General features: G+C 44.1%; 1 protein-coding gene across 2 annotated transcripts in view; it reads left to right on the top strand.

Annotated features, from left to right (window-relative positions):
• MTUS2 (microtubule associated scaffold protein 2) overlaps window positions 1-21,827 on the top strand; it is a 426,320-nt gene that overhangs the window by 260,771 nt on the left and 143,722 nt on the right. For both annotated transcript variants that reach the window (XM_037800470.1, XM_037800471.1), the window contains exon 5: window positions 16,192-16,338. In XM_037800470.1, the coding sequence (XP_037656398.1) occupies window positions 16,192-16,338 (147 nt within the window). The remainder of the gene's footprint in view (window positions 1-16,191; window positions 16,339-21,827) is intronic.

The raw sequence follows: 21,827 nt of genomic DNA, 5'->3' as shown, positions 1-21,827 counted from the left end.
ACACCTGTTTGTTGTGTGCAGCTCTGCAGGTCAGAAGCCTGGACCTGGCATAGTCGAGTTCTCAGCTCAGACTCTGTCTCAAAGGCTGAGCTCAGAGTGCCGAGTTCTCGCCAGGAGGCTCTGGGGAGGAGTCCAGGATCCTTCAGTTGACGGCAGAATTCCATTCTTTGCCATGGAAGGACTAAGGTCCCCCTCTCCTTGCTGGCTGTCAGTAGGGGGCTGCTGTCAGCTCCCAGAGGCTGTCCACACCCCTCGCTGTGTGGACTCCTCCATCTTCAAACCAGAGGTATGTTGAATCCTTCTTGAGATTTGAGTCTCTCATTTCTTCTTCTGTGACCAGCTGGAGAAAACTCTGCTTTCAAAGGGCCCCTGAGGGTAGATCAGGCCCTGCTGGATGCTCTCCCTTTCTTGAAGTCACCTGCACCGTCTCACGTACTGTCATCACGGGAGTCAACGCCATCACGCCCAGTCCCAGTGGCGTGTGATATGTCTACACCGGGGGGCGGGCATCTTATCTTGGGAGATAGCTTCAAATCCTGCCTTCCACGTACTCTTGGTTTATGCTTATGTTCAGACTTTGCCATTTTAGAAAATAAATACTTGACCTCCTTGGAGCAGCCCTGGTTTTCTTTCCTCTCTGCTGCCTGACGCTTTAACAGAAGTCTCCTTAGGGAAGGAGATCTTAGCGGATGCTGCATTTCATAAATATTTCAAGAAACAATTTATTCCACTTCTGCCTCAGCCCCAGGCTGCGGAGTGGCCCGTCCTCTCCTTCCTGTGCAGTCTCTGCTGCCTTTCTCTTCAGAGGGTGAGATAAGGAAGGTCCCGTTTACCAGGCCTGGACCTACCTGGCCCACAGCTGCTGCCAGTCAGTTAAGGTGACGCTTTCCGAGAATTGTGGACCCATCAGCCGTTTGTCTTGGGAAAGGAAGGCTCCAGATTTTGCTATAGATTTAACAACTGCAGCTTGTATGCCTTAGTTTATGAATGTTAATCTCTGTGAATAATACATATTTATAGCAATTGTCTATCTACAGTCTTAAATTTTATGGAAATTTTTTAACAACAAGAAGATATGTCCTGATGTATAAGAGGAATTGTTAGCTGGCCCAGTTGGGGTGGGGCAGTGGAGAGAGGGCAGCAGGCCGGGCCCCTGCCCTAAGGAGCAGGTGTCTCAGACGTCTGCTTGTACGCGTTGATGCTCTCCTGATGATCCAGTACGAGATGCTGTCTTTGTTGGAGACCTCAAGACGAAGGCAACCGAGGGGGGCGAGGAGCCTGCAGAAGACTGAGATTCAAGAGGGTTGAACCTGGAATCGAAGATTCATAAAACTCAGAAGCCACAAGACACGTTCATCCTCGGGGCTTCAGGTGGTGCTGGGGCTGCCGGCATCTCCCCCGAGGAATTTCACATTTTCATCAAGGATGGTGTCCTCTGAGACCAGGCTTTCTTGTAGAGAATGGCCTTGTTTTGTAGGACAAAAAGCCAGAAGGTGTCGAGACATAGTCTTACTCTTACCTGGCAAAACTATGAAAGCGATTGTAAAGACTTAATAAAGACTGAAGTCTTTGCTTATATCTCAAAAACTCTGAGGGCTTCAAAAGGGCTGTGAAGTTCATTTATTAGGCTGTCTATGACATTGCAAAACCAAGTTTAATGTTTGCTTGAGGGATTTTATGGTAGATTTTTAATTATTTACTATTTTAATTTGCACAGATGATGGTTGGGACAGCAGGCACAAGTCATAGGTTCACCTTTAAAAAGTGAGTGGAAATAGGGTTTTCAATATGAGATGTTGTATTAGAAAGAATTTCCAAGGGAACAATTGGGTGTATGAATGAAGGAATGAGCATAATGATCTCCAGAGGCCAGGAGTAGGGAACTTAACATTTATTTAGTGCTCACCATGTATCAGATTCAATGTACACGTGCTCAACCCCTTTAGGTTCTTCCTCTTCTGATTTTACAAATGAAGACACAGGTGAAGAGAAGTCATTGCCTCTCCCAAGGATACAGGCCCTTTGTCAGAGCCAACAGCCAAGAAGGCACAGGCAAAGCAAAGAAACGGAGAACTTGCTTTTTTCTATTTGTTTTGATTTATGCATCCATTAACTAGTGCTTTTTAAAACTGTTTATCTCTCTAAATAACCCCAGGATTCTTACAATGAATGAAGTATTCTCCACTAAACCATGATGATTTAAACTGCTTGGGGACACATCACCATCTGTTTTCTCCTGGGGTTCCCACCATACAATTTCAATTGAAATTAGTTACAATTTATGTTATCAAGATATTTTTCTTTGGAATTTGGTACAGCTCCTGGAGATCCAAGGTTTTGAACTGCAGTTGTCAAAATTAGGAAGATTTCCCTCCAGCCTCTCAGTTTCTGATTGGGACTGATCAGGATCATAAATATAAAGCAGGAAAGATTCTATTCACGAGCAGTTGTTAAAAACCATACTGAAATTGAAAACAGCAAGTTTATACAGTCCCAGTTCACCCAAAGCCAACAAAATAACTGAGAGCCTTTAGCTGTATAAAACCAACGTGGCAGGATGTTTGCTGTTACCAGTCTCCTTTTACCTAGGACAGGTTAAGGACTGTATTTTGCCCAAGCCCTTCAGTTACCATCATTTGGCTAAAGCAGTGGAACCAACTGGAAGCAGCTCCCGCTGGGGCACAGTTGGCAGTGTCTGGAGACTTTTTTGATTGTCATAACTTAGAGGAGGGTGGAGGGGACGCCACATCAGCCAGGGATGCCATAAACAAGAGAACGAGCTCATTCAACATGTCAGTGGTGCTGCTGTTGAAAAACTCTGGGCTGAAGACTGAGTCCTGCAGCTGTGCTCAGAGACAAATCAGTAAGCCGAAAGAGGAGCAAAAGAAGATGCCGGACTCGTGGGTCCTGAAGGAAGAGAGGGAGTTTTCTAGCTCCCAGGAGAGGATAGAAAATTACTTAGAGTTGAAGCGGTGAATATTGCTTTGATTTATATGACGCACCTCTTTAAAACCAATATGCTGTTCATTGGGGATTTCCTAAGAGGCAGAATTTCTTCCACCTTAAAGATTTCATGTTCCCCAGAAGCTACTAAGTAGAAAGAGTTTTTTGAAGAGTGCAAGAAATCTCAGCTGGCATTGCCAGGTGCTTCTCAGTGCTGGTGGGACATCTGACTCCTGTAGCCGTCCCTGCCGTGTTCATACGTGTGCAGGAAAGGGGGGTTGGGGTCAGACGCAATAATCGACTTTGCAGAATTTGTTTGGTGTCCCGGGATGTGAACTTGGGTTGCTACCTAAAGCAGTGTTTGACTTGTAATGATCTTGGAGTCCCTCAAATGTCCGAACCAAGTAATAAAACAGATCTATAGCACAAAAAGATTATTCTGGAGCCCCAAATCTATTAATAAAAGCTGATACTTAAGCCCTTGATCATTTCTATAATTTCTTATACCATATTAATAACTTCAGCAGAATTTAAATTGGGTTCAAATCAGATGCTCTTATCTTTTAACAACCCCCATATTGAGCATATAATTAAAAGGCTCCCATTTAAACATTTTCCCCAAAGTATTAAGCACTAAAAGATTCACAAAATGATAAACCAAAGTGCTCATAGATGATGGCTCAAGCTTTTAAAGTACTTCAAATAAGGAAAAGGGATTTATGACAACTGGTCTAATTGATATAAAAGAGGAATGGTAAGAAGTTGCTTTTTAATTACTCAAAGGTCTCTCGAGATACCATATTAGCCCTTATTCTTTTAAGTAACTAACCTCCATCGATGTTTGATTATGCTCTCTCCTTTGTGATTGTGACTTGGGGAACATTAAAGAGAATTTCCCAAATCGACAGGAAACTTTACGTAATGTTTGTGCTGGGAGTTTGGAAGCCCTGGGCTCGGAGATGCTGGCTCTCATCTTCTGTGGTTATTTTTGTGACCTTGAGAGAGCCTATGCCAGCACTCCTGGCCTCTGCATTCTTTGTTAACCACCTTGGTCGGTCTGAGAGTAGTTCTGTTTCTAGTGGGGTTTAGAGGGGACACCATAGGGAAGGTGGCGCACGGAGGCTTGACCATGGTTGTAGAAGAGGGGACCATTCATACAGCTGCTTTCCTTTTTACGTTCATGTTCCTGGACTATGACTCTATTTACCAGTTCATCTGCACCATTTCCCCCTGTTTTCTGAGCAGAAATAAGAATGAGAACTCTGGCATATATTAGTTTGGACTTCAGAAGGCGATATGGAAGCTTTCTACAGTGTCTGGGAGTAAGGGAGGTAGTGAGCTAGAAAGTTTTATTTTGCTTTTTTCTCTCTGTGATGATTTAGCTGTGACCTGTGTCTAAAGAAGTAGATTTGGGAGACATGTGCCTAGTCCTGGGGCACTGAAATTCTAAGACCATCAGTTACTCACTGGGAGAACTCCCTCTTGGAGCAATAGAAACCTGTGAAGGTAGAGAAGAATGCCAGTGTCAATACCCTCTATTTGCAGAAATCCTCTGCTTCACTTATTGATCTGGTGGAGCAGGGCTGACTTGAGGGTATTTCCGTAGAGCTTGCATGGACAGGGTCTCAGTGTGTGGTGTCCTTTGGAATCAAGCGGGAAAGATGGAGATTGGAAAAAATGACCACTGACGGAAGAGAGCTGCTTCTGCTGGTGCCGGAATAAGTACCAGTGCTACCAGCTAACATTTCTTGAGTGCCAGGTGCTTTGCTAAGTGCTTTTTATGCATTTCCTCATTTAATTCTCAGAGTAACCTGGCGATATAGGGTAAATAAATGGCTATTTAATAAAAGAGGCTTAATTAAGTAACTTTCTTAAGATAATTCTCATAAGATTCAAAGCTGGCGTTGGACTTGGAAGTTTGCCTCCAGCGCCTAAGATGTCTGTGGTTGTGCTGTGTGGAATTCTTATTACTATTACTGTTAAAGACTCTGCTGCCAGGCCCAACTGGAAATGTCAGGAACCCAGACCCTCCTGCAGGAATCCCGGAGCAGACTTCCCGTGGACTCCGAGGAATCACCTTCCATCTATCCCCTGGCCCAGAGACGTGCATCCTACCGGCTGATCAGGACATTTGGGTGTGGATGAGGACATGGCCTCTGATCTAAGGCTGGAAGCATTTACACAAATGGAAGATTCTGGACTCCCAGAGGACTGTGTTGAGAAAGATGCTGAGGCCACCTCCTGCTCAAACTCCCCCAAAAATTAAAGAGGAGGGAAGCCTTCCAGTTTCATTTCATGAGATGAACATCACCCTAGTATCACAGCCAGATAGAGAAACCACAAGAAAAGAAAATTATGAACCAATAACCCTTATGAATATAGGTGAAAGGAACCCTCAACAAAATATTAGCAAACAGAATCCAACAGCCCATTAAAAAATATTATACACTATGATCAAGTAGGATTTATCCCAGGTATGCAAGGGTGTGGAACATAAGAAAATCAGTTAATGTGATGCACCACATTAACAGAAAAAGGAAAAAAAAAACAACATGATCATCTTAGTTGACGCAGAAAAGGCATTTGACAAAATCCAGCACCCCTTCTTAATAAAAACATTCAGAAAACTAGGAGTAGAAGGAACCATCCTCAACATGATAAGGAGCATTTATGAAAAACCCACAGTAACATCAAGAACAAGACAATAAGGCCCACTGTCACCACTGTGATTCAACATTGCACGGGAAGTTCTAGCCAGAGCAGTTAGGCAAGAGAAAGAAATAAAAGGCATCCAAATTGGAAAGGAAGAAGTAAAACTTTCACTATTTGCAGATGACATGTTCCTATATACAGAAAATCCTGAAAAAATCCACAACAGAGCTCTGCCCCTCCATCTAAAGGAGACAACCCCTTGTCCACCCTTGAGTTTTTCCTCTAGCTCCTTCCCCTGTGTTTCCTTCATAACTTATCACAGTTGTGATTGTTTGTTAGTGTGCTTGTTGTCGTCTCGCACCCCCACTGGCAAGTAAGTTACGTGAGGACAGGCCTCTTGTCTGTCTCGTGTCCCCCATCCTGTGCAGGGCCTGGTGCATTGCAGGCTGTCAGCAATGACTTATTGAACACATGAGTGAGTTTAATAGATAATTGCATTGTGCGTGTAATTTCACCGGATTGTTCCAGTACCACCTTGGAAATGCAGGACTGCTCCTTGGAAGATGGGTTGGGATTAACGGACATCACAGTTTGGGCCTTTGTCAAGTTGCTCCATGAGAAAGGAGGAATGAGCCCCAAAGGAGGGGGGCAGAGAGAGGAGGGGGCAGCCCAGACCTGCCAGGGAGCTGTGGCTGAGCGCTGGGCAAGAATGAAAGAGCAGGGGATGGAAAAGTGTGGTCCGAGGCTTAAAGGGCTGCTCACCAGTTAAGGAACATAAAAACTGAGCAAAGACTTGGATTTGGTAACTGAGACACCATGTAGAGCACTAAAGAAGTAGCTTTAGTAGAGATCAGATTACAAAATGAGTGAGCAGCAAGAATGTGGAGAAGATGATGAGCTCTTTGAGAAATTTTGTCAACACAGACGAGAATGGTGTTTGCGATGGGAGCAGATGTGCAGGAAGGGCCTTTTTGTTAATATAAAGGGTATCTGAGCTCCTCTGGGGAAGGAGAGACTGTGATTTAAGTCCTGTCACTCTTCTGCTCGGATGGCACCTTCTTGCCCATCGTCAAGGCCAAAGTCTTTGTGGGCTCTGCACAGCCCTCCCGATCTTCCCTCCCCACTCTGACCCCAGCCCTCCTGCTGACCCCTCGCCCTCCTGCTGCCACCAGACCCACTCTGGCTCTGCACCAGCCTTTGATGCTATCCTCCCCGGCTCACCCCTCACTTCTGCCACGTCTTGGCTTAGATGCCCCCCAAGCTGCAGCCCTCACCCCACACTCCGCTGTGGTTCTTTCATTGCATTTTATGCCTGTTAGCATCCCATGTCATTTACTTATTTATGATGTTTCTTATTCATGTCCATCTCCATCCACTAGAACATAAGCCCCAGGGGGACAGGACAGTGTCAGAACAGAGTTCAGGAAGTGTTCAGTAGCTATGATTAAATAATAAAAGTTACAAGTACAGTTGAGTCTGACTTAGATTTTACCATTAGCTTAACAACTAGCCATTCTCCAGGGCCTTCTTGTCAGTTGTCCACACACAGAATCCCATTTCTCACAGTAGAAATATCTGCCTTTCTGCATAAGAGAGGAGATAAAGGACTACTAAATTATATAAAGCTGCCGTTTCTCTTTCTTAAGAAGAGATTAAGATTCCATGGACTGAGGCTCTGTAAATCAGTGGCAGTGTTTGTTGTTATTTATATTCAAGTTCAAAAAAAAGTTTAGATGTCTTAACATTAACTCATGTAATATAATAGAATAAACCTTTAAAAAGAATAATTAGGGAAGGAAAAGTAAGAGTTAACATCAGTACATCAAAATGCATGTCACCAGGGCCTGCCGGGGCGGAACCCTTCCCAGTGGCCAAAGTGGAGTGCAAAGAAGCAAAGCAGCTAAAGCTTCCTGGTGCCCGTGGCATAAAGCCCTGGCCGGGGCAGTTTCTGTGTGCAAAAGGGATCTCTGGGGTATGATGGACAAGTTCTGCCACCCCACGCCTCCCACAAAGCACTAACACGTTTCCAGAACTGCTTCTGGAGTTTCCAGAACTTCTCCCTGGAGCTGAGGGAGCCAAACCCAAGCAACAGCAAGTCTCTGGACATGGAGGAGGTCCGCAGAGAAACTGCAAAGGGTTAGGTGAGGACGGAGCCACCATGCTGAAGTCCCCGCTTCCCAGTCTGTCCCTAGCTTGCTGACATTTCCCGGCTTCGTCCGGGGAGAGGCACCGGGGTAGGCCGCGAGCCTTGGCAGTGCCCCAGTGGAGCACGGGGACCCGGGCACAGCGCCCTCCTCGTTCCTCGTCCTGCCCCTGCTTGACCCCCATTGCTGCTGCAGTTGACCTGGGCCACCTGAGCAAATGACAGCTGTGCACCTGTGTCAGGGCTGCCCCCCGCTCTCAGGGCTAGCTCTGGCATTTCGCAAGCTGCAGGTGGCCTTCAGGGAGCAGCCCTCTCTGCCCCTCTCCAGTGCTGTGGATGTCACTCAATTCAATTTGTAAACAGAAGAGTTTCGAGGTGTTTTGCCATAGAAAATAAAATTAGATAGTCCAAATCTCAAATCGATCCTCATTCTTTCAAGCCATCTCCTGGAGTCTGTGACCACAACCTTTTAGTCTGTTGCTTTAGGACTTGAATCCCATCCTTAAAATTCCTTTTGGCTTCCTGATCTCCTCTCAGCCATTGACAGCTGCTTCTGATCAGGGCCCGACATTTACTTTCTGTCCCAGCAACAACTTCAGAGTGAAGGAGGGCGGGGGAGAAGTTGGTGAGAGGAGAAGAAGGGAAGTGCAGGTGCCTTCCCCACGTCTTGCCAAGCCTCCCTTTTTATCATGCTTTTCCTGTTCTCTAGGCATGTCTAGTGACTAACAGATGTTTATTAGGTGGATGATACAAGGATTTATGTAAGGACAATGCTTGCTGTAAGTGTTTATTATGCTTTAAACCATCTTTAAGAACTTTCCCCCTATCTTACATTTCTCCTTGGTAAGAGAGTCCAGAATTTGAAACTTTTCATCTCTAATTGTTTCCCTCCGGAATCTCAATTTTTCTAAGTAAAATATTCCATTTTGATAAAGAGATAGCTTTACTGAAATGGCAAGATATCAGGTTTACTTTACCTTCTGAATGGGAGAAAGAAAATATACACGTGGGTTAAATATGCAGAGGGTGGGAGATTAAACATTCAGTTGATACTTTAATAATTAATCTAAATTTCGTCACCCAGTGACAAATGCTGCTAAATCAATGAAATATGCATCAGTTAGGTAATCATGCAGCCAGAACATTATACCTCTTGATTGCCTGAGATTGTTGAGAAAAAAATCAGTGAAGAGAGTAGTTTAATCATTATAATATGGGTAAATATTCAAAATCAGTGAACCATGTTTCTTAAATGTTGGCTGTAATGCCATCGTATTATTAATCACTGTTTTGCTTTTCTGCCACAGCCTTCCCCTTAGGAAGCCCATTCTGGTCTGGTTAGTGTCTGTCCCACGTTGCCATGATTTCTCCTTTTTAAAATTCAGGCTCATTGTTGGCGTTACTGATACATGGATGAGGAAAGAACACTGTAAAGTGGTGAAAAGAACACTGACTGATGGGTCAGAAACCCTGAGTTCCCATCCTGTCTCCAGTCACCATCAGAAGCATCCCGGCGAGGAAGCTGGCGGGCCCCCCACCTTACTTTATAGGGGAGAGCAGGGGTCCTGTAAAGCTCCCGCCCCTCTGCAGTGCCTAAGATCCTCCGTGAGACTTTGAGTCTTTCAGCAGGGGCTTTGGGGGCCTGAACCTGCCCGTGGCTTCTTTCCTCTCTAATGGAAGTCCAGAGCAGCTCCAACTCACACCTGATTGGGGGGCTGGGGGGCAGTAGAAGAGAGGGGAGAAGGGGTTTAGGGGTGAATTGGTTATCACCCTTCTCACATAGGAGCTGGTCACTCTGCTATAGACAATGAATAGGATGCACTAGTGGGGGCCAGGTCTGTTTTTTTGTTTGTTTGTTTATTTGTTTTTAGTATACAGGAGTACACCGTCAGGAGACAGAACAACCCTGGGACAGACTGGTTGAGATCCACTGTGACCACAATGCAAGGATGTGGGACAGAGATGAGGAATTAAAAAAAAAAAAATACATGCATAAAGAAAACCAGGAGTCCCACAGGGGAGAGACGTAGAGTAAATCACAATCCTGAGGGCCTCATTCTAGCCAGGGATCCCGGAAAGAAGACTTATAGATGAGAATTTTTTTATTAAGATATAATTCACATACCATAAACTTCAACCCTTTAAAGTAGACAATTTAATGGCTTTTAGTATTTTCACAAGATTATGCAGCCATCACCACTGTCTAATTCCAGAATATTTTCATCACCCCGAAAAGAAACCCCATGGCAATTAACCATCAATTCACATCCTCCCACCCCACCTCCTCCAGCCCCTGGCTACCACAAATCTACTTTCTGTCTCTATAGATTTGCCTTTACTAGACATTTCATATAAATGGGATCACACAATAAGAGATCTTTTGAGCCTGGCTTCTCTCATTTAGCAAAATGTTTTCAAGGTTCATCCAGATTGTAGCATGCTTCAGTTCTTCATTACTTTTTATAGCCAAATAATATTCCATTTATCACATTTTGCTTTTCCATTCACCACTTGATGGGCATTTGGGTTGTTTCCACCTTTTGGTTACTATGCAGAGTGCTGCTATGAATATTCGTGTATAAGTTTCTGTGTGAACATATGTTTTTTATTCTCATGGGTGTATACCGAGGAGTGGAACTATGCGTGCCATCGTGGTAACTGTATGTTTAACCTGTTGAGGAACTGCCAGACTATTGAGAAGCTGCACCATTTTACAGTCCCACCAACAATTGTGGGGTTTCCAGTTTCTTCACATCCTCCTATATCTCCATATCTTACCAATACTTGTTATTGCCCATATTTTTTTATTGTAGTTATCTATTGTGGGTTTGGAGTAGTATCTCATCATAGTTTTGAATTGCATTTCCCTTATGACTAATGATTTTGGGCATTGTGTCATGTGCTTACTGGCCATTTATATATCTTCTTTGGAGAATCATCTGATCAAATCCTTTGCTCAGTTTTCATTAGGTTGTCTTTTTATTTTTGAATTTTGTAAAAGTTTTTCATATATTCCAGATATAATACCCTCATCAGATATATAACTTGTGAATATTTTCTACCTTTATCAGATATATAACTTGTGAATATTTTCTCCCATTTTGTGGACTGCCTTTTGACTTTCTAGATGGTCCTTTGAAGCACAAAAGTTTGGGTTTTTTTTTATTTTGATGAAGACTAATTTATCTATTTTTTCCTTTGGTTGCTTGTGATCCAGATGTCATATCTAAGAAACCATTGTCTAATCCCAGGTCACAAAGATTTATACCTATGTTTTCTTCTGTTTTATAGTTTTAGCACTTATGTTTAGGTCTCTGACCAGTATGAGTTAATTTTTGTATATGGTGTGAGGTAGGACTCCAACTCAGCTGAGTTGTTGATAGACTCAATCACCTCAGGGTGTCTAACTACTGGATTCCAGAGGCTGTCACTGGAGAAAAAATACAAAGTCACTTTCCCCTGGTTGTTCTGAGGTTTTAAAGAGAAAAAATATAGCTCTAAAGAGAGATTGGGTTTATGTATTAAACTGGACCAAGCTGGTTTCTGTAAACATGTGGAATATATACCTTGCTATTTCTAATACTGTAATGAGGCTATCTTACCCTCCAAATGGTGAGCTGATGGTGATGACCTGGGTCTCTACAAATTCTGGCTTACTGTCCAGTAGCGAGGGAGGAGGCTGTATTCCTTCTGTTACCACAAGCAGAGGATTCATTCAGACACTGGTGATGATAATACAACAGGCCCAAGGAGCTCTTTGAGAGTGCCGCTAGCATGGAGAAAGGAAGGGAAATAGAGTGAGGTGGCAACTAACAGAATAAAGAATAGTAGAGGGAAATCCCTTTATGACATGGGAGGGTCAACTGAAAATGTTGTCTTTTCCCTGTACCGCCTAACCCCCTCCCAGCTAACATTTATCAGCCCCTGTTCCAGTTTACTAATGCTGCTGTTTTGCAAAACACCAGAAATGCATTGGCTTTTATTAAGGGGGTTTATTTGGTTACAAAGTTACAGTCTTAAGACCATTAAGTGTCCACAGTAAGGCATCAACAATAGGGTACCTTCATCGAAGGAAGGTCAGTGGCATCCAGGAAAACCTCTCTAAGCTGGCAAGGCACGTGGCTGGCATCTGTTGATCCCAGGTTGAGTTCCAGCTCCTCTCTTAGTTCCTGTGTGTTCTTCAAAATGTTGCTCTTGGGGTGTTTGATCTCTCTTAGCTTCTCCAGAGCAAAAGTCTGCTTTCAACAGTGTCTTCAAAATGTCTCTAAGTTGCAGCTCTGAGTTCCTTCTGTTTGTCATTTGTTTTATATGGCTCCAGTGATTTAATTCAGACCCAACTGAATGGGTGGGGTAACGCCTCCATGGAAATTATCTAATCAAAAGTCTTGCCCACAGTTGGTTGAGTCACATCTCCTTGGAAACACTCAATCAAAGGATTCCAACCTAATCAACTCTAATACATCTGCCCCCACAAAACTTCATCAAAGAACATGGTATTTTGGGGGACATAATACATTCGAACTGGTACACACCCCCTTCTTCTTGGGCCTCTCATTTCTGCAGACCTCCTGAACAGAGGTTCTGACAGCCCTCAACGTTGAAGGCCATCATTGCTTCTGTCCAAAATACCTCCACAGATTTCCCAAATGCCTCATTTTTAGAACCACTAGATTTGATGTTTAGTTTCTTTGGGACTGTATCTCTGTTATGTAACATAGTGCTAAGAGTATAACTGACGTTTGTGGGCCTTAGTTAAATCTGTGCTTGCTTGCTCTTCTTTCAGTTATGTTGCAGCTGAGAAAAAAGACTTAACGGCATCCATTGAAAGGTCTGACCATTTTTCAAGGAAACTGACAAGTGTCTCTATAATTTATATGCAAGGGTAAAGGGTCAAGGGTAGCCAAAACCATTTTGAAGTACAACATGATTGGGATTATTTGTCTTATGCTAGTTCAGTCTACCAATACTGGTCTTATGTGAGGTAATAAATACAGAACGTATTGGCATAAGGATAGACAAATAGGTCAACGAAGTAGATTAGAGAGTTCAGAAACGGAGCCTCGTGTGGCAGACAGTGAATAGTTGTTCATCAAGCCATTTCCCTTACCTCTGAAGTATAAGCAGAACTCACTTCCTAGATTTCCTTTTTGGCCTATGTGACTGAGTTCCAGGCAATGGCCTCAAATACTTGGGATCCACACCACTTCCAGAACTGGCCCATAAAATTCTCCCATGAACAATTCTCCATCTTCCCCCAACTCCCAGCCCAATGTTAAGATTTCTTGAGGACTGTAGAGTAGGACAAAAGCACGAGATGGAAAAAGCCTGAGTTCCTGCCTGGAGGAGAGCTGTCCAGGATAGCAGACCACCAGGAGCACACGTGTTCGATGAGTCATGATCAAGAAATAAACCTTTATAATTTGAAGTTACTGAAATTTTGAAACAGTTTGGTAGCCTATAGGGAGACTTGATAGATGACAACCAGTGATCCTCCCCAAGACCATCAACCTCCTGTGAAAGGCAAAACTTTAAAACTTTTAGAAGAAAAACAGGAGAACATCTTTATGACACCAGGGTAGGGAATGAAGTCCAAGACACACAAAAGACATGTCAGGGAGGAAAGGACTGACAAAGGTCAACTGCATGAAAATGAAAAACTTCCGAATAAAGGCATCAGAAGTGTAAAGACAGGCCAAAGACTGGGAGAATATTTGGATTACCAATAATGTCAATCTTTTCCTTTCTTCGCACTTAGAGCAGCCCATCTGATGTTAATCCTTGAACACTCCAAGTTCCTGTGAAAAACTGATTTGTTGTAATGATGAGCCACTGAATTTAAAATGAGCACTTAACACGTAAGGGCATACAACATACCAGACACTATTCTAACTGTCATTCTTGTTCTAACTGTTGTATCATTTTTAAAATTCCCTTGTATTAGCTCTCTTACTTATCACAATTCTATGGGGTAGATCACCGTTATCCCCACTTACAAATGAAGAAACCGAGGCACGGAGGGGCAGTACTTAGAGACGGTGGCATTCCCACTCGGGTTGTCATGCTCACGAATCTGCAGTGTCTGCTGCCTTGCTGATTTGTTGTCCCTGTGGCCAAGACGAAGAGTGGGCCAATGGCCAGGCTCCTTCGGCCAGGGTGAACCGCTGGTTTACTGGGGATGGAGTGACTGAATGGACACCGGAGCCGTTTTCACTGGTTTTCTTCTCCAGAACTTTTCCTGGCTCACATAAGCGCAGTTTGTTTATTTCCAGTTGTTTTCTTCCTCTTCCCAAGCAGTGGTTTTGTGGCATCAGCATTGTTGTGAAGTGCTGGGAGCATTTATAGAACATAACAGTCATTTCCAAATTCAGAGTACTTTCACTTACTGAATAATGCTTCTTTGCTAGGCAATGTAAGCCTTTTTCAAAGAGTGGAACTGTTTACTGCCAGCTGTATCCCACAATAATACACAAGAATAGCCTTTTATTTTGTTTGTTTGTTTTTTTTTGTTTTTTTGGTAATTCAAGGGCTCTCTCAGAGGAGAGTACATAGCTTTCCTTGCCACTTCATCCTTCAAACAGATTACTTCCTAGTCTGGAAAGCGGCCAAATCTCTACATTGACAAGTTCACTTTATAATAAATTTCACATAAGAGAACAATGCCAGGTACAACAGCATTTAATGAAAGGGCATTTGAACTCTACAAATAATACAAAATATTTCCCTTCTTAAGAAACTTTAGTCAATTATTAAGTAAAAGACTCTTTTGGGAAAAGTTTTTTTGCTCAATTCATCTTCGACTACATGTTTCAGTGAATGGATTTTTCTGGCAGTGTGTGTGAGGCAGGCTGGAAGTTAGATAATTCCATGTGAAACTTTTCTGGTGGCAGAGCCCTCTCCACATCTGAAATGTCATACAAACCTCTGGAGGTTCTCTGATTTCTAGGATCAGACTCATAAGCCCACTTTTTAATTCAGAAGCTAAGACTCAATGCTTTGCAAATTCATGGTGTCCCTTTTCAGGACTGGGTTTAGATCAAACATGGGCAGGCGTTTGTACCTGACGTTCAAGACACAGTGCAGGTCCTTCTGGGGTAAAGTTTTAATGTATTTGGTCTTTTTCCCTAGGTCAGAGGCATTCTCTTGTCCCTTCTTCAGAACTATTTAAAACTTTGTACAGCACCTTAAAAGAGAGAGCACAGGTTCTGTTTAAGAAATAGCACATTCTTTATTTTTCCTTCCTAAATATGCTTATCTTTACAAACAAAACAAATCTCAGCAATTTTAAACAGGCTTCCAGATCTTCAGAGGGAGAGAAGCAGCAATCTCTTACTCTAAATCATTGAGTAAAATCCCTGGATTTTGTGAACACTAAAGCCATTTTAATAACATTATCATTTTTATGCAGGCCCTATCGAAATAGAGTGTTGTGCCTATCCTTTTAAAATGACAAAAAAAGTTTTAATCTTTCACTAAAACTCTTTATACTTCTTCCAGTTGTCATTGCTTATTTTCCACAGTGAATGGTTGTGTTCCTATGACTGGAAATAAAAAACGGTGGTGATTTCAGTACCTTCAGGCCCTCTGTTTAATAGATTAGGTCATTTAATAGATTAGGAGATGTATCTTTTAACAGGGATTAGATTGTGATTTTCATTGTCCTTAAGAGACCACCAATGAATGAACACTGAAAGCTTTGGATGGGTCCAGAAGGAAAGTTTGGGCCACAACAACGTAACAGAATCCGACACAGACTCACATCCCAGTATGTTAGAGGGGTGGATTGTGACCAAGCTGCTCTATATACAAAGAGACCATATTTCTTCATTGAATTGTAAACTGGAATTATTTATACATGTGTCTGAAATAAACTAGGCTCTCATTCAGCATCCTCCCAGTTCTCTGAGGCCTCAGCAGAACCAGAGTCTGCTTTTCGGACACTCATCCTGAGTTTTAAACACATCCTTCTGTCTCCACCCCACCCCACCCCACCCCACCCCCTTCATCCCAAGCCTCTTATTGTGAAGGTAGAATTAGCTGGGTGTCAGAGAACTCTGAATAAACTTCCTGGGCTAATATTTGGTGCTACACGTGTATGTTCTTACTCTCACCCCAGCTGGGCCCCTGCCACTGTTTTTCCACCAAGGGCAGCCCATGCCATGTGAGCTATCAAAGAAATGAGTCTCCATGGGTCCACGCAGCATCATGTGTGCGTAAATTCTCCAGGGGAGCGAGGTCCCCCCTAGCTTTTGTAGCATTGAGCCCCAGTGGAGCAGCAGACATTTGTGCATGACATCCAGTTCCAGAGACATGCTTTTCAGGGTCCCTCACTGACAGATCAGGGTCTAGATCATGGCCTAGATCATGGCCTTCTGATCCCTTGGTAATTGCACATGGCGGGAAAGCCCATCCATTTTTTATAAGGTTGTAATTAACGCACCGTCTGCCTCCCACAGGCTCAACCTTCGGAAACCAAGACCAGCCAGCTCTGAAGGCCGCTCTGCTTTCCAGAGACCCCGCCAAGGGGGCCGGCCGGGTGGCCGCAGCCCCCACCAGTGTGGCCACGCCTCGCAGGAGCCTGCTGCCCGCGCCCAAGCCCGCTGGTAAGCCTTCCTGCCCCGGAGAAGCTCCGCGGCACTGAGTGAAAAGCCCTCTGAGAGTCCCTGTGCATATCCCTAACTTAGATGGGCTGTTGGGTGAGTCCGAAATGTCATTTAAAACAAAGTAATAACAATAATGAGAATGCCCCTGTTTTCAAGGCACTTTCTTATATGTAGATGTTTAAATCCTCGCAACTGCCTCACACCCCTCCCTCCTCCGGTGATGGTTTTGATGGCAGAAAACAAAAAGCAAGCTCTTCGAAGCAGATCGCTCTTGGCTCTGGGCAGCGGGTGCTGACAGAGCCGTGGCAGGGCCCCGGGAGCCCGCTCCAGGCTGAGCCTGGGGGACGCGGGCTGCAGGCGCCTCCGCGGCCTCCTGGGCTCCCAGGCTCGGCTGTTCCCGGGAAGGGTGGGCTCCGGAGCCACGTGGGGCGGGCTGGAGACCCCTCCTGCCCCCCGGAGCCCCGCGCCGCGCCCGGCCAGCCCCTGCCCCCCTGGCTCCGCCCAGAGTGCAGACAGGTGCACCTGCTGGGTTGCACGCAGGAGCTGCGGGTTTCCGTTAGATTTCCACCTTTCCAAATGATGCAGCTTAGGGAGAGAAGTCGGAGCCTTCCTCGTAAAGCAAATCATTCTGCGCGTGTGTGAAAACTGCCCCCCTCACCTCTCTCACTGAATCAGTTTGAGAAGACATTTTAGGGGAAGGGGCGTCTTCCAGTCTCTGACGGGCAGCATGGGGGCTTCAGTGAAAGGGCACCCCACCTCCACACCCTGCATATCTACTCTGACCACGAATAAGATTCCTTATTTTCCTTAAACTAACTTCTTTCCTCAAAAACATCTACCCAGCGAAGCAGAGGAAAACCATAATGTAATAAAGAGCCTATCTGTGGTGTCAAAGCCAGGAGAGAAGAAAAGCTCAGAGAGAACACCGGAAACATTGTTCTGTGCCTCTCTTTAAGTCGTTATTTTGCTGCCTTTATCCACAAATCCTTAATATTAACTCACTGGTCGAAAGGTCATTAAGTTTTCTATGTTGTGCACCCTGAGAACAGATATGTCATGGTGGCCCTTTCTTGTAAGCCCCTGTGCTGGGAACATCCCTTACCCCACACTCTCACCCCAGAAGACCCCACACTGCCCCCCCCCACAGCCCCACTCCTTCCTCCTCTCCTTCTTCTGGTGAACCCCTGTTTTTCCTTTAGGTCTAGACCTAAATGTCACTTCTCCTGGGACGTCCTCCCTAACTACACCCCCAGCGGGCACCTGTTTCCAGTTCCCCCTTGTCCTTCATAGCTCTTACCGCAAGTGTAGTTATGGGGTGATTTCTGTGACTGTCTGTCTGTCTTCCCTGGACTCCATGCGCACATCTGCTGTACTCACCCCATGTCCTTAGCACCAGCTGTAGTTCCTGGCACGTTATACCTTTCCAGACACTTCGAGGTTATGGTCTGCCGCTACCCGGGCTTGGAGAGCACCTGAGAATTGCAGCGGGCGGGTGTGTGATGAAGCACGAGGAAAGCCCGTGTCCTGAGATCAGGAGTCACGCTCTGTCCCACACCCTGACAGCCCAGCTCCAGCAGACACCAGGGAGTTCTACCTGGTCAGCGTCCCCGTGGACCAGCGCCAGTGATGGCCAGTAACAGAGGCCTTGCTGGGGAGAAACTGTCGACAGATGGCCCCCGGTCATGTCTCTCCTCCCCGTCTTCCTTTTCCCACCCTCTTGAACTCTGTCAGCCTTGCCCTGTTCATGCCAGTCTCCTCCAGGGTCTGCGATGGAGGCAGCTTCAGCCACTGGAGAGCTGGGACAGACAGCAGTGGACAGAGGTCCCGAGTCTTAGCCCTGAGGCTGTGTTTTGGACTTCAAAATACATAAAACTTTTTATACACTTTCCCGTCATTGACTCAAAGGAGGCGGCTGTAGGGTATTTTAGAGCAAGGATGAGCGGTCCCTCTTGGCAGTGGAACCCAGCCACCGTTGGACCCCTTGGCTGCTGTCCCTTCCCGGCCACTGTGCTGAGCTCCCAGCTGGCCACCTTCACCCGCCTGGTGAGGTTGTGTGCTGGCTGCCCTAACATAGGTTTTGTCCTTCTTTGTCCTCCCATCCCAGGAGACCAAGAGGCATGCAGGAAAGGCTGCATTTGTTTTGTTTCTCATCATGGGCAAAGGGGCCACACACCTTGCTTAAAGACAGAGAGAACATGGAATTAGTTGTCAGGAGAGGGAGTGGATCAGGAAAATGAAGCAGAAGACTCATTTTTTAAATGTTCAGGACTTTTCTGTATTTTATTTCACTCTTATCTAAGGCTGCCTTGCATTTCAAAATCATTGTTGCTAAAAGGTAGGTTTTATTACTAAATTTTGGTCCTGCATTTAGGCCACTGATGCAAATTTCTAATTTAAATATAATCTAGTGTTTAAAACAGAATCAGCAATCCCGTTGCTGTGTTCTGTCATCCTAATTAAGAAGCAGAAGATAGACCTGCAGACTATAGTTAAATCCCACATAATTGGATTTCTTAGGACTCTGAGGTGTTTGGGTGATTTTAATTACTTGGGTAACAGAAATGCATGTTGTGCCAACCCTGTTGCTGGAAACCTTTCTAAAGTGTGATGGTTTGCGTCCTTCCCTTGGTGACTCTGGCTGATAATGGCTGAGCTCCTGCATCTCTGGGTCACCCATTCAGTTACCGACCCCATGTGCCAACAACAGAACATTCCCTGGGAGCACTTGGGCTGCTCCCTTCTACCTACATTTCTATGCCTCTGTGTGTGTGTGTGTACGTGCACGCTCGCATGTGTGTGTGAGTGAGTGACTTGTTTCTGGTTCCTTCATTCAACAAACATCCAGGGATCTGCTTTAAGTCACATGTGATTGGATTCAAGGATAATTAGAGCCACCCTTACCCTTGAGGGACTCACAATAAAGTAAACAGATTTGTAAGCTAATTGTTAGAGTAAGACCAAGAACCCACAATCGTGTCAGCTGGATTCCAGTTAATTCTCACAGATCAAGAATTCAGGCTAAGGTGGGTTAAGAAACTAATAACCTGAGAAACTGTAAATATATTAAGCCTTTACATCATTTATGATTTAATCCCTTTCTAATTTCAGAAGAAATCCAAGGTGACACGCAGTAAAGGGCACAGAATAACAACAGATACAAGGATAAAAGATTAAAATCCAAGTAATAAAGAGAAAAACAAGACAAAACTAGGCTTGGAGATTCCTGACTATGAGGGCAAAAGAAGGAACACAGTCGGGGGGAAAAAGCATATTCAGTCATCAGAAGAGGGAAACTTGGTTTCTAGCACAAAATTTTAAAATTTTGAATTAGAATTTTAGATTTCAGATTTTAATTCTGTGGATTTTTAAAAAATTATATTGAACAATATCATGGGCAATAACTTTGTAGATTTTTAAAGTGTATCTTTTCTGATAATTAAAAAAACAAAATAGTTGAAAATTTGGGAATAGGGAAAGCCTTTCTAAGCATGACAGGAAACCTGGAAACATTTATAAAATGTCAGATTTAACTACAAAGAGAAATTTAATTTTCTCCAAAGAAAGACATCATAGAGATAAGGATGACAAGCTGGTAGTAAATATGATTTTTTACCCATTTTTTCATATTAAGTTGTCTTTTTCTTATTGATTTCCAGGAGTTCTTTTTCTTATTGGATTAGTAAAAATTAAATAGATTTATTACATCCAGTGTTGGTAAGAATATGGCAAATAGTAACTCTTAAAACTTTGGTGGGAATGTCAATGGGTACAATTTTGGGGGGGGAGATTTGGCTATATATATGAAAACTTGGGTGTTTATGACCTGTAATCCAGTATTTCCATTTCCAGTAGTCTCTCCACAAGAATACTTGCCCAAGCTGCACTGATAAATGCACAGCAGTCCTTTTTTGTAGCATTGATTATAATACTGAAAAATAGGAAACAATCTATCCATCAATATGAGGATATTTCAATAAGTTAAAATACATCCATTCGATGGACTCATATTATTAAAAATAATGAGATAGATCTATGTGAACTGTGGAAAGATGTTAATAATATAATGTTCTATATCCTGCTTTTTCACTTAACATTATATCCTAGGCATTTTCCAAGTCAGGATAAATATGTGAAAATGTTCTTTTTAATGATGTTTTAAGAGCTTCATATTTATCAAGCATACTTTGTTTACCTGCTTACTCTCAGCATTTAGATTGTTTGCAGTGTTTTGCTGTATGAAACGAGATGCAATAACGTATTTTGCATAAACACATTTTTTCAGGGGTGCCCAAGACCACCCTCAGGTTCGATGGTTCACTAGAAGGACTCGCAGGATTCAGAAGCTGTCACACTCACAGATATGGTTTATTACAGGGAAAGGGCACAGAGTAAAATCAAGCAAAGGGAAAGGGCACATGGAGTGAAGTCCAGAGGAAACCAGGGGCAAGTTTCCAGGAGTGCCCCCCACCTCCCCATGCAGTTGCACAGGACGTGCTTACTTCCTCCAGCAACAATATGTGACAGCACGTGGAGGTGTTGCCCACCAGGAGCACTTGCCGGGGTTGTTACTGGGGGCAGGTCATGTAGGCCCCCAGCACCTGTCGCATGTATAAACTGGGCAGACGGCACAGGGGTAGCTCAAGGCCCCCGGCATGCCAAATACCCTATCAGTCAGAACATTCCAAGAGCTCAGTTCCCAGGAGCCCGCCAAGGGTCCAGTCCTGGAAACAGCCCCCTCTTGGGAATGTGCAGAGCTCGATCAACCCAGACCTGCTCGGTTAGCCCTTCCCCACACACGTTTTAGGATAGATTTGTAACGGAAATACTGAGTCATATTCATGTGTGGTTTTACAAATAACCTGGAAAATGTTTGCTTTGGCTATTCGTTATGGCCATAAAGCAGTAAAATCCAGGGTGTGATATTAAATCATAGTTGTTTGAAGAGATTTCTTATGGCAGCTAAAGTAAAAGTAAAGAGTACCCAGCCTCTATGCTGTGTTTTCGTATGTACTCAGATGAGACCCATTGATTACATGTTATTGAAATAACCATCATTGAAAACTGCATCTTAGGAGATAGAGTTATTCTTTCTAAGTCAAGGCTGGCGACCTCGCATAGAGCTTCCGGGTGCCCTCTGACCATCCTGTAGGCTACCCACGCTCCTCCCTCCAAGGCTTTTCGTCCACTGGGTGAGAACCATTGCACGGTACTAAACATTCCTGGGGTGTGAAATAGGAACCTCTCCGATGACGTGTCTTCCTTAAATTGATACTGATCCTTGCCTTCATTCACATCAGTGCAATGACAACAGAAGGTGTGGGTTTAGTGCTGGTGATAAAAACAACAATTAAAAGTTCTGCTCTCATATATAAAGGGAAGGTTTCCAAGGATTTAGAAATGTAGTCTTGGTCTTTCAACATCTTTGGGAAAAGCTCTTCTGCTGTTCATATGTCAAATAGAAAATCCTTCTAGTTTATTGATCCATATAA

The sequence above is a fragment of the Choloepus didactylus genome, chromosome 12 (genome assembly GCF_015220235.1).
Source record: "Choloepus didactylus isolate mChoDid1 chromosome 12, mChoDid1.pri, whole genome shotgun sequence".
Lineage (NCBI taxonomy): Eukaryota > Metazoa > Chordata > Mammalia > Pilosa > Megalonychidae > Choloepus > Choloepus didactylus.
Note: the sequence above shows the minus strand (reverse complement) of the source record. Positions and strands in the feature narration are given on the sequence as shown.